Source organism: Ciona robusta, chromosome 3, assembly GCF_009617815.1.
Source record: "Ciona robusta chromosome 3, ASM961781v2".
NCBI lineage: Eukaryota > Metazoa > Chordata > Ascidiacea > Phlebobranchia > Cionidae > Ciona > Ciona robusta.
Window position 1 is genome coordinate 3757395 of NC_143237.1, and position 14160 is coordinate 3771554.

General features: G+C 36.4%; 1 protein-coding gene across 1 annotated transcript; it reads left to right on the forward strand.

The window, feature by feature from the left end:
- The first annotated feature begins 10599 nt into the window (after positions 1-10599).
- On the forward strand, positions 10600-14007 carry LOC149738265 (uncharacterized). The gene is made up of 3 exons (XM_089875168.1): positions 10600-11585; positions 11653-11816; positions 12699-14007. The coding sequence occupies exons 1-3, from the start codon at positions 10995-10997 to the stop codon at positions 13252-13254; spliced, it is 1311 nt and encodes a 436-aa protein (XP_089731294.1). The 5' UTR covers positions 10600-10994; the 3' UTR covers positions 13255-14007.
- The last annotated feature ends 153 nt before the right edge of the window (positions 14008-14160 follow it).

A 14160-nucleotide genomic window follows, 5' to 3' on the forward strand; every position in this document is an offset into this window, starting at 1 on the left:
GAATAAAAAGGAATATTTTGTATACATAACTGTAACTAAACATATTGTAATGGTGTATGCGTTTAGTAATGAATACAACTGATGAAGAATATATACCTGAAACAAAATCTTTTTTAAAAAAGTGATAAGCCTGGAAGAGGCGGGGGTCACGTGCCTGTTGACCTCTACGTGACCGAAACCATCGCTAAAAAACGAGCAAAGTTTACACCCTCTCATGGGAATTTCATGGGAAAATAACTTCACACAACTCGCATATTTTACGAACCGCATCTAAGCACCAGACGCGTTTTAAAAGAATATTTCATATTTTAAAGCTTTGTGGCAAAATGAATTTAAAGCAAAAACCTAGCGTAAAGGGCAGATTAATAATAACGATGAAAAGAACGAGTTTCACTTTTTTGATTTATATTAATGACGAAAAAGCTTCCCCATCAATACCAACACATTGCATCGCCATGCCGTTCTCGTGTGAAAAACAAACCACAAACAGTAAGATTAGACTCTGTAAATTACCGCAGTCGACACAACCCAACTTCGTCCTTAAATAGTTAGTGCAGCATAAAGGAATGGCGGGTCGTTAATCCAAATGTTATTAACTTTTCCAACAAAATAAATACACGCGCCATTCATGTAACATTCAACTTACATATTGAACAAAGTAAGTGTCAACAAAATAGCCATTTCCTTACCACCAACAAGGCCTAAATATGACTTATAGTTTTGTAGTGTAATTGGTAGCGCTTCAATTACAAACTGTATATATATGGGCGCTTATCGTCTAGAGACTTAGCGTGATTCGCATTTCTTGAACGGCAGTTATTCTGCCCCGGAAACCCAATCCGTGGCGTTAACATGCCATACAGCCGGCCCCATGCGTACAAACTCAAGAGGCTGTGGGAACGGGGTACGGGGTTATAGTAAGCAGCAAAAGGCCATCGTTTCGGCGCCACACTCACACGGAAAACGCTTGAACGCTCCTATGATACAAAGCCAAGAGGATTTAGACTGCTGTTTTTTAATTAATCATCATAAAATCAAGAGTCCTACAGTATCAGATGTTTTGGCCAGTCTAAATGAACTAATAATTTATTCTGACTTTCATTTTTAAATATTGTTGAAAAAATACCCGCAAATAGGTGAGAATAAGGGAATGACAATATAAATATTGCATTTGAAATTGGATTATCACGAAATGTAATACATTTAGGCGATTTTTAGAATTTTAATCAGCGCGATAAAAAAACGAAAAAAAGATTACTCTGCAATTGGACCGCTCATCTAATCTTTGCTCACATATGCTGTAACAACATACGATACGGGCTGGTGATCAGCGAGTCCCCGTGCTCTGAAATTGTGACAACGGACGAAACAAATCCAATCATTTAATGACGTTGAAGTAGGATTAGATGAAGAAACAAACATGAGACATTATAACGCATTTATTCGTCATCAGAAACAGACAAATGTAAAGTAGGGTTGATAGCCCCATATACATAGAAGGATGTTGTGGTCTCGATTACGATGATCCAGATATCTGAGTGGGTGTTCGGGGAATCCCCTCTTTCGTCACAGTATCCAACAACGAGGATTTGAAGAATGTTTCGTTTGCTTCGTTTCTTGAAATCAGACAAGTGTGAAACAGTGATCGATGATGGGTTAATTACGCGCATGCAATCTTTCATTGCTACATGCTGATGTTAGTTTTGTAAAGTACGCATAAAACTAAGCACCAACAAAAAATTAAAATACAGTAACTAAAAATTAAAATTTATTGAGAAACCTGAAATATTTCCAGCAACAAACCTTTAGAAATGTGAGTGTAAATAGAATGCAAAAGCAAAAGTTAAATTCTTTTAAAACAGAAAGTGACAGCCATACCGGTATCGCTAGAAACCATTATATACGTTACTTATATGAGTCATTAAGGACTTAGGCGAAGCGAAGTATACGCCACCCCTAAACTTGAAGTGGTCATCTATTAAGTTACATTTTTCCAGTATGTTGACTTAGCCGTTTCGCTCCACGTGTGTTCGCGATGATTTGTGGTCTACACTATAACTGGTGGTTTTAAAACACCACGAATTACTCGTCGCTAAATGTTTGAACACGGGTGGGCAGTATTTATTTTTTAAGGAGCTTTGGAAAATTACTTATTCCACCAACGCAACGCCGTTATAAATATTTATATGGAAAATATTTTGTATTCTATATTTGGGGCGAAATTCTCAGGAACGTTTGGTGCAAACGAAACATTTAAATCTTATTCTGTTTAATTAAGCAGAGTGGTTATCTAGTCTGTTACGTTTATTGTATCAAGTTTAATAATTTTATTATTTTTGCCCTAAAAAAATATATATATAGTAAATTGGGGGAAGATGGAACACCTTTAGCACATAATATCTAAATATCCTGATTGTGTTTTTAAAAATTAACAATGGTCTATTGGAGTCGTGACGATACGGTTTTATAACTATGTAAATGTTCTTTGTTTACTACCAAATGTGACGAGAATATAGAATGATAAGGTGTCCCCCACCCCCCTACTATATACAATTAAAACACGTAACGGTTCCATGCGTGTTTGATGCATAGTTATGATTTTCAGTACAATTGAATAAACCAAGTTATCTTTTAATGAAAATTATACGAAATGGTTTACAGTTCGCGTACAATAATATACAACGCGCTGCTTTATATTTGTGTAATGTTTTTAATTTACGACATAACCATACGTAAGTACCACATGCACAGCTAGGCTATTATATATTTTTATAATACCTTATTTTAACCTATTGGGTGGCCATTTATATCAAGTTTGTAATTTATACGTGAGTGTAAGAGACATGGTTAATTCCATAAGTGGTTGACACATCTGGCCAGGCGTGCAGCTAATCGTCGCGGTGGGGTATCAGGTAACAGAGGCTGTTTCGAATAAAATGCCTTTTCTCGAATACGCACCAGATGCAGATCATATATATTAGTGTACGAACGTATAAGAAGCTGTAGGGTGCAAGTCTAATCCGGCGGATATACGCAGATGTAGTTAGGTATATTATTGTGGATTTTTTCGCTTGAAATGGATGAAATTGGAACCCGAAGTTAGAAGTCTGAAAGATAAACAGGTACTTTTGCTAAAAAGTTCGTGGGTTGTTTAAATGTATATGTGCAGAGATATCGTTAGGTACTATGAACTTATCAATACAGCAGATGATGAGCTTGCTTCACGGCTGTACCCTGTTTTTTCTTATATAGATGATATATACGGTTTTTCATTCTCTATTCCAACATTCGGGCAAATAGCAGAAAAGTAGAGCTTTTAAAACTTTGTAATACGAAACGCTCGCCACTTAAGTAATCGCTTTTGCGTGCAGTTTTTAACCAATTCTGTAACTGCTTTCAGCAAACTTGTTTAGACTTCACGAAACTCTGTTTTAAATTTTCGGCTAGAATTTCGTCTCGGTCAATAAAGTTACTCTCAGAACATAATACCATACTTGTCAAACGACCTGACACGTCGAATTCGAATTCAAACACTTTTTTAGCAATATATTTCTTATTAATGCAACATACGTAACAAGCTATATATCAGCATAATATTACCCATTAACAAATAGGGTAAAGGTTCGTTTTATCATACTGCTATTACTTACGTGTTTAAAGTTTAAAAGTGTGTAATATCCTTGCCTGTGGTCAAGGTGTATAGCCTGTCACATCAAAGGGTTGATCGGGCGGGAAATCATTGTAATATGTTGTAAGTAGCCCTTTCATGTCCCCGCTCTACAAACGAACTTCAGTTTGTTTATAGTAGAATTCAATACGATTGAAATTTGCTCGAAATCTTCGAGAATTGGACACCGAACACGACTAAGACATTTATACTGTCGGGTTGGACCGGTGAAACACGTTGACCAAATCGTTCATTCTGCTCGGGGATATCTTTATTTTTCGTACATTGTTAGGTATATTTGGCTTCCTTTATGGATGAAATATACATGACCGGTGCAATACTATATTTAGATATTTAAAATTTCGCAATTCCAGTATCAATTCACCTACTCATCTTCAGGTAATTGTCGCGAAAATCGAAGACAAGATGAAACTTTAGAATGCAACTAATACAGGTGTTTGCGTCCACGAGAATGGCGCCACAGCACTGCTTTAAACCAGGAAAACAAAACAAAAAAATTGTTTTGCAATTTAATAACCCACAAACAGCGTACCTGAAGTAAATTTAATGCCAGAAATGCTAAGAAGTATATTTCGCTAAATACAACAAACACGCTGTTATAACGTTGCTTCTGAAAGATAACGTCGCGCGTTGCTCATAACAGAAACAAAGAACACTGATAATCTGTTGTGTTACGACATGCGTGAGGTGGAAATCAACGTTTAGTCACGAAAAGTCATATAAGAAACAGATGTTTAAGTGTAAAGTTTAAAACGCCGCAAAGGTGGTCTGATGTTCATGTTGTGATATGCTTGTAAGATCACAGAACATTAACCTCACAATGTTTTGTAAACTACACAACGTTTATAGTTATATGTACTTCCGCACAAAAACACCGCTCATAGATTTTCGACTGCAAATGTGTTTGTTTTCAAAGTTTAACGTTCTTCGCTTGAGGTTCAGAATTTATGGAGTCCATTTTGTTTACTTATAAACACACTACTAATTTACGAAATTCAGGAATACGATGGCTGCACAAAATAACAAAGTGCTAGAAACACATTTCTAGTAAATAGTCCTGCATTAGTTTTTTGCTCCCAAGTAAGTTAATAAAGTAAATAATAAACTTCTTCAGAAATCATATTTTGGCATTGCAGCTTTCATATATCGATAGCGGCCATTTTCGATGCATGAGCAGACTACAATACACACCACTTCACTACACTGACACTCTATGTAGCCACGCAGAAAGATCAAAACAGTGTTAAAATGATTAAAATACTTTTAGTTAACTAAGGGGTAATATTTTGATTTAAATCTTTACAAAATTCGTAATCAATACTTAAACAAAACATAGTTAATACAACAATATTAACTGTATCATTATTTATTGGACAATAGAAATAATAAACTTAAGGCAGTATATAGGGGTTTGAAGCGTAAATTAACAAATTACTTATTTTGGTTCGGTTGGGTGCTTCACTGAATGTAGTCAATGTTCATAAACCCTCGATTCCGACTTTCTTGAGATTAAACGTAATCGTGTATCATGTTACCCGATATCGGAAAATGACAGACATGAAAATTGGAAATTTATCCGTAGATCTGACCGTAATCGAAAATTAATGGAAGCTGTTCAAGTTTGTAACTGAACGTGGTGGTATACTGCTTAGTTTTTTTATTTTAAGTAACTTTGGAGTTTCCGATGCGGCAATGTTCCATGTAATGATTTAGCAGTATTTGGTAAGTGTGGTCCGTAAATAAGACCAGTATAAAGCTCAATACACGATGTCTTATCATAATATAGATCACGTAATAGCGAGAGGGTGGAGCATTGCATGGAGACAGATGATACCCTGTAACTACAAGCAAGCGAATATTCGTTTATGAGTTCAGCTTAAATGTGCCGCATTCCTTCTTGGCTATAATGGCTAGATTAAATCTTGCCACGAATACTTGAGAATTATCGATGGTCATGATAGCAGTTTTAGTAGAACCAAGTTAAGGCAATAGCTTCTAATATATTTCAGCCCGAAAAACAGACAACCAATTGAGAAAAGTCGGATAAAGTTGGCTTTAAAATTAGAACTCACTTTATAAATCCCGTGAGGAAAGATTTCGAATTAAGATTTCGCCATTTCTATCTGTTTCCAAAACTTTTCCCAGGTGGGTTTCAAAGAATTTGATCCCCAATCCTTTAAGTATTAATATTCAGCGATGAACAAATTACTTTTGTCGAATCGTATACTAAATCATTATATCCCTGTATCAGCTAAATAAAATGTAAACAATATTTATACCTGCTTCGAAACCAAAATTTCTAAAGCAAAAATTGTATTTGGGAAACAATGTTTCCATGCCGGTAGGACAAACCAAGGTCTCCAAATTTCTCGTATTTGTTCAACGAACCGTGCATCGTGGGTAATCTGAGATGCATTTTCGAAAAGTTTTGAGCAATTATCAGGGATCACGTGGTGTTGCTGCAGCAGAAGGTCATGCGAAAGCACAAGAATTACGGAGAAATTCCACTTGTACGTGAGAAACGTTCCTGTCGCACGAAGCAATTAAACCTTCTATATACACCGAAAGTGTTCACAGTTCCCACAGATGGTGTAGAATTTTTACTTGCAATGATTATGATCTTGTAAACATCAAGAAATATAACTATAGTAGGGTAGGGGAAGATGGGACACCTTTCATTCCAATTTCACTTCCAATTTGGTAGTAAACAAAAAACATTCCAAGAATTATAAAGCCGTATCCTTACGACTCTCATAGACCGTTGTTAATTGTTTAAAACATGATCAGGATATTTGGATATCATTTGTTAAAGGTGTCCCATTTTACCCCACTCTACTTTATCCCGAACTAAAAAATATTTTTAAACCGGTCATGGTGTGGGGGACAATATCATTTAAGCCTGTTAAAAACGCGATAACAGTTGGTTTAGATTTTTAAACTTCGAAAAAATATAACGCTTTAATATACTTTGGTTAAGTTGCTGTAATCAAAATTATTTAAATATGATTTTAGGTGTCTTTTTTGTGACAGGAAACGTCTAGGTTTAAAACGTATTTATTGACTCTCACTTTTCCGGTGATGGTTTTGATTTCATTTACACGTTTTGGTGCTTAGCTATCTTGTAGCACGGTTTAGTGTGATACGCATAAACAGGTTGTTGAAAGTGATGCTTTGTGCTAAACAATGTACGCGGGATGTCTTAGTCACACGCACGTTTAGATCTTGCCGCTGTTAGCACCTTATGTTACTAACATAATGTTTATCCATAGGATCAAAGGGAACGCTTAGTGTTTTACAAATAACAAAATATCGTTTCACTGGGAATTTTATTTGTATCCTAATGGGAAAAAGTCATTTTATAGGAAAAAATCTAACCACTTTATATAATTATAGAGGGGGAACGTGATAGCGTTTCTACACCGAGCATTGCTTTGATATTGAGCCACGTCAGTAACGAACGATTTGAAATTAAATTAAAACAATTTGTTTACGGTTGACACCAAGCGCGATTGATGTTCACTCTCAGGACACTTCATAATATGTCGCGGCCTACAACAACATTACCATGGCTGTGAAATGAACAGTCGACTTTTAACATCTTTCAGTCGTCTGGTTAAAAAAAGGAGTCAACCGGTACAAGATTAGTTTAGTTTCTGACACTAATACGTCACACTCAGTTAACGTTGACAACGATTCAATGACGTATCACGGGTCGGTCATGGTCGAGTGGAAATATGGGGAACTCAATTCTGCAAAGTGGATTTCTGGATTATGACTCAATCCGTACCGACAAGGTGTTACATGACGGGAAAATATAAAAATGTAAACAGTCTGACCGCGTTTTAAACGTAGGATTGCTCTTTATAACGATGGGAATTAAAGCTGCTGCTGGTAGAATTCCCCACGGTAGTTTTGTTTGAGAAAGGTTTGAATTGGCAATTAGGCGTGTGAACGTTTGAGTAAAACATGGATAGAACGATTTATTGTGAGTCGTGTTTTGGCTACTGAAATCAAAGTATTTATCACCGACTTAAGTGATTGATGTGTTTGTTTGAAATGTGGATCCCCGCACCATTTACAATAAGCTATAATGATCATGACACGGATAAGTATTTAACACTTCTCAAAATACTGTCAGTTAAGTAAAACTTCAAAGCGTTTTCTGAAAAAAAGAGTTATCTATACCAACTTTACTTATAAAACATCTTGTGACAATGGCAAACATATGGGGAGTTTGCTAATACATGCAGACCAGTTGCGGTTATGTTTTCGCATTTGTGTATGGTATTAGGTTTAATGCGTATACTATTTTATATCATGATACTATATCATTTTGTACAATATCATGTTGTCGTAAAAGTGAAAAGGATTATATAGCTTGCCTGGTGTAAAAACATGGGGTGCGGGGTGGCCAAGACCCAATGCACCATCGGCTTTGATGAATCACGTTAATTAGGGGCTACGTGGGAAAGAGGGGTGGGCAGAGAAAAATCTGTGGGAAAATGATTCGTCTTCACGACCCAGCGCCCCCGATAAGACAGATAAAGGTAGAACGTCGCTCACACTCTACTACCTTTGCACTGACGAGCGATAACGAGTTTTTCTCTCAGTGGAAACCAGCGAAAAGTTAAGAAATAGACAGTGACCGAAAGTGCATTAACTGGTTTGCTATCACATTCTATTATTTGTTTAACTTTTGTTTTTATCGAAACATGGACGCTGAACTTCGATTAGTGTGTGACGTCACTCAACACACTGTGATCTAAAAATTGGCAACTTCCTTTTTCGTCTCGAAGTGTTCGCCCTCGTGTTTCTCTTGGTCTAACAAACGCAATAGTTGAAATAAGTGAGCATCTGATAAATTTGTTAGAATAAGAACTTAGCAATGAAGTGGAAAAAGCGAAAACAATGGTTTATCCGAGGTAGTAGAGTAGATTTCTAAGCAACACAGAAAGTTTGTAACAACAATGAAAGAATATTAAACGCACTGAGATTATTGTAATTGTAGTAATATACCTTTCATATTTTCAAACGATCTGTCAACTGCTAAACTGCCAATTAATATTAACGCATATTTGCATAGTAATTATTTACTAATTCCGACACGCAAGGACCGATTTCCCAACGCTGTTTGATCAAAGGGAATCGCTTTGCTTGTTTAATGCGATCATCAACGCTACAAATGTCAGCAATCGGATATTTTAAGCTCCGTATTAAGTCACGTGCTACGAGCGTGATGAAGTGGAACGAGTTGTTTACTTTTAAACTCACGTGGCGTTAATTGGTCGGATTAAAGTGCGCGTACATGTAAGAAAACAATTGTCTATTGTTTTTCTTATAATTTTGTCTATAAAAGCGGGAACTATCAAAAGTATTTGTTAACCACTAAATTAAAGATATCACGTAACGGAAAACTGGATTAATAAAACTTCAAAGATTTTAAAAAGTTCCGTTCTAACAACAAAAGTGGGAAATTAACGAATAAAAGCTAAGTAATTTAAATAGGAGGTATAATTTTTAAAATAGTCAAACTTGACAAGCTATAGATACCAAATTAGTTAGAAGAGAATAGCGATACTTTTAAATTGTTAGGTGCGTTGAAATATTTGTATAACATTAATTTTGCCATGGGTGGTAATAAAACCGTTTAAAACCTTTAAGGTGTGTTTTCAAGCTTTTATATATATTGTAAATGGTGTGTTTGTTTACTGAACTGCATTAAACATTCTTGGATTGCATTCTTATATATTTAGTATAGGGTGGGGGAAGATGGAACATCTTTTTGATATTTTCTCGTCTCATCTGGTGGTAAACAAAGAAAATTCAATTAATTATAAAACCGTATCCTCACAACTCCAATAGATCGTTGATATTTGTTTAAAACACGATCAGGCTATTTGGATATTATGCACTAAAGGTGTCCCGTCTTCCCCCACTCTTTCTACTATATACAGTGGGGTGGGAGACGATGGAAAAGATTTTCATTGTATTTTCTCGTCCAATCTGCTAGTATACAAGAAAAAACATTGAAAAAAAGTAATATTCCGTATTCTCACGACTTCAATAGACCGTAGAATACAATCAGAATATTTTAATATTATATACTAAAGGTGTCCCATCTCCCTCACAGTACTGTATATGAGTAGTGTTTTGATAAGCGATAAAATGGCGGGTATGATGAGTATTGGAGCGTCGATCTACAAAATATCGTTGCATGCATTATACATAAGGCTGAAACCACCACATGACGTTTTTACAAGAGGAAAAATAACGAAACCCTCTGGTCTATGTGCAGATCTACCAAAATCAGCAACGATAAAGCAATTTGTTCATGCCTATGCATCTCCTATTAATGTAGTATAAGCCGAGGATACACTGCAATCATTATACATAAATGCTCTTTTTGAATTATAATCACGGTTACCTTGTCAACGCGTTCGAAAGCTTTGTTTAATATTCTAACAGGTGGCGCGGTGGAGCGAATACGTTTGTTAATCATTGGTGTATGAGCGACACTTTACAGTGTTGGTTATTTCAATATGATGGCATATATCATACACGATACCAACATTAAAAATGGGTTTTTAGTGTAATTTATTTGTAAATCGAACGTATTCCTAAAATTATACCCTAATTGTTCATAATTGCAACGTATGCAACGATTAAAAGTTGGAGTTTTAAGTCAAAAAGAAATAAATAGCTTAGAAGGTGGAAGATTAAAAATAAAGTGAAACGTATGTTTTTGAAGAGTGTTGTCTGCCAACCTTGTGCCCTTACGTGAAAAAAGAGATTCGAAAACGAGAGAACTTGATTGATCGGCTGGTGACATCCGACAGTAGAATCTCAAATCAGAATCTGTTTTTCGTGTCTTCTCGCGCACTCCTTATTAATGTGTTAGATTCAATTTTAAGCGACAGTAGTTTGGGTGAATGTACACCTGCGACTGATGTTACTGAACCACTTTGTTTAAATAAAGGAGGAAGAGAACAGAAATAGACTTTAATTATTATCGCATGTAGTCAGGTTTTGCGGTCAGATTGAGTCTTTAATTTGTGTTTGTATTAAATTAACGCTGGTTGTGTAGCAATGTACTAAAAATTACCCTCAGATCAAATATATTGCTGAAATTCGTCGCCATTTTAGTTTTATCAGTTCCACCATTAACGTTGGATGATAATGTTAATTTGGGAAATAAATTTTATATTTTTCATTTTAGAACTGAGTAAAACACTTGGAGTGTTCTGCACTTAACGAGGTTTTCATCGTAACGGAAACACATTATTCTACAATCACGGCCTCAGAGCCAATGATGGCAGCCACCCTGGCGCTTAATCCTTACCCAGCAATGCTTCCCCAGGTCGTTCAACATCCATCTGCTGTTGCCGCTGCAGCAGCTGCGCATTTTTCCGCTGTTTCGGCCGGACCAAGCACACAAATGAACCCCGGCATGATGAGCGGATACGGCGGGATGACAGGGCCCACACAACCGCCGACGACACAAAATGGACCCGGCCTTTCGTTTGGTTTCACACAAGAACAAGTGGCTTGTGTTTGCGAAGTACTTCAACAAGGCGGAAACATAGAACGTCTTGCAAGGTTCCTTTGGTCGCTTCCTGGATGTGAACATCTTCACAAGAACGAAAGTGTCCTGAAAGCAAAAGCAGTCGTCGCATTTCACCGAGGAAACTTTCGAGAGTTATACAAAATCATCGAAAACAATAATTTTTCGGAACACAATCACGCTAAACTTCAACAGCTTTGGTTGAAATCTCATTACATCGAAGCTGAGAAACTGAGGGGTCGTCCATTGGGAGCCGTAGGAAAATATCGGGTTCGACGAAAATTTCCACTGCCGAGGTCTATTTGGGATGGTGAAGAAACCAGCTACTGCTTTAAGGTATTTATTTTTTCGATTGATTATTTAAGTATATTGAATAGGACATTAAAATGCCCCTAATTTTCAGGAAAAATCTAGAGCCGTTCTGCGGGATTGGTATACACACAACCCATATCCTTCCCCGAGAGAAAAGCGTGAATTGGCTGAAGGTACGGGACTTACTGTGACTCAAGTTAGCAATTGGTTCAAAAATCGGCGACAACGCGATCGAGCAGCAGAAGCTAAAGAAAGGTGAGATAATGTAAAGTTAAATTATTTGGATTGTTGTACATAGTATATCGCAGGCGATTTATAGACACATATCAAGAAAAGGTTTTTTTTTTATTTATAGACTTTGTAATGTTATCCGCTCGTTTCAGAATATTCTACGTGTTAACTTTATATATTTAGAAACGTGACCGCATATAGATCATCGTATCTCTCCAGGTTTCATATCTCAATTACGAATTCGGTAGTAGCGCTTTCTCATAAGTCAAACTATACTATTAATTTGATAAAAAAAAACTTTTGCTTCAAAATAATATATAATACCGAACTACGTGTGACATATTAGTAAGAGCTTCATGGGTAGCAAATGTTAATTCAAAAGTTACATATCGACGCGGCCGATAGAACATAATCTGCGACAATAAAATTGTACATTTTGTGGTTTAGGGTAAGAATATTCCCGTTAACATATAGTTTTTCATATGAATAATATTTTTACAATTAACATCGCTATTGCGAGTCGTGAGTTTACGGTTTAAAATAACTCTTTAAATATTCTTTGTTTACTATACCTAATAGAGGGATAAAAAGAATAAAAATATGAACCATATTACCCCACCCTACCATTAGTTTTAAATTTTCATTTATAATTTTCGATAACGCAATGCTGGCGTCGCTTCAAAAAATTCACGCAGCAAAAAAATCCTAGACCCGGAGACGCAGCGTCGCCATTTTGTTGAACCGCCGTTTTTTGATTGCGCATTTTGGTTTGTGCGCATGGAAATATAACACACACTTGTCACATATGCGATGTATTTTACAGAAATACTTTAAAATAAATAAAAATAAATATGTTAAATGTAAAAGTAATTTAATAATAATTAAACGCGCTATTGATATTTATAGAGATGGAAGCGACATGTCCCAGGGCGGTATGTCCATCCCACCATCGGGTATGGGGACACCACCGCATCAACAAACGGGAATCGACAATATCAACACACCGGCACATGGAAGTCAGATTGGAGCAGACATGATGGAACAAAAATCCAGCATTGATGTGATGTCACAACAACATGTTCATCAACAACAGCTCCATCAACATCATCAAGATCAAATGATCCACCATCACTCACACACTCCTCCGCATCCATCACATCATCCCATGAATCCGCATCATCCGCAGAACAATCGCCTCCCACCACAAAGTATGATTATGAGTTCATTAAACGACACACATCTCCAGCATCATGGTGTGCTTCCGTCACAATACACATTACCCGGCACACCACATAGCGGACAAATGACTCCGCTCCAACACCCAGAGATGCATTACCCAACTCATCCGCAGCAGTTATCTCATCACATGTCATCATCCGCAAGCAGCCACGCAGCAGTGTCAATGCACGAAACAATGTTGCAGCATGGATTAGCGAACAACCCAGTCGAAATGGGATCGTAACTTTTAAATTGTAAGGTGGATAAACAAAGTTTTATTTTTGTATTTGCAGTCACGCTATTTTATTATTATTGTCTATAGTTATACGGATATGCACAACTAGAATCAGATGCTGTCGTACCACTGTTGATTAGAAAATTGTCAATATAGTTGGCCACAACACATTACCATACATTCGACAGCCATTCTAACTTTAATTTTAGAGAAATATTTAATAGCATTTTGTAATGGCATTTCTCTACACAATCTTATTAAATATTTAGTAGTTTTCCTGACAAGCATGTTGCATTACACTTGTAAGAGCCATAATGTTGACATCTGCATCGCAGATATATCGCTTCGGTGACGTGTAGTAGTCCATGTGCATATTCACACGCTCTAATATCCGCTGCTTTTACTCGAATCTTAATGTGTATTACTGTGATGTCACAATTAATTTTCCATGTGCTTAGCAGTGACCAACAAACATGGATATTTTTTACGATTTGCTAGATAACAGTGTGTTTCGTATATACTTTATTTTGAACCATGACCAAGACGCATGACAATTTAAATTGATTTTTGTTGATATTCAACACATAGGGCCATTCCTTGACGATGCTATATATTTGACCAATTTTTTTATGTTAGTCGTTCGCAAGTGTTTAACTGATTCTGACATTCCTTTTCAATATTACATGCACTCAAACGTTTGTATCGCTCATTTTGTATGCTTGCGCTGAGTGTTAAGAGCAAATTAATAAAAAGCGGATCTTATTCTTAGTTTGTTTTATGCTGAATAAACATGTTTGTTCTTCTGGTATATAGCTAAAACATACACTGCAAGATGCCAGCAGTTCTCATGTATTTGGGTGAATAGGGGTCAATGAAACGATTATGGGACAATTAAGACAACGGAGATGACAACTG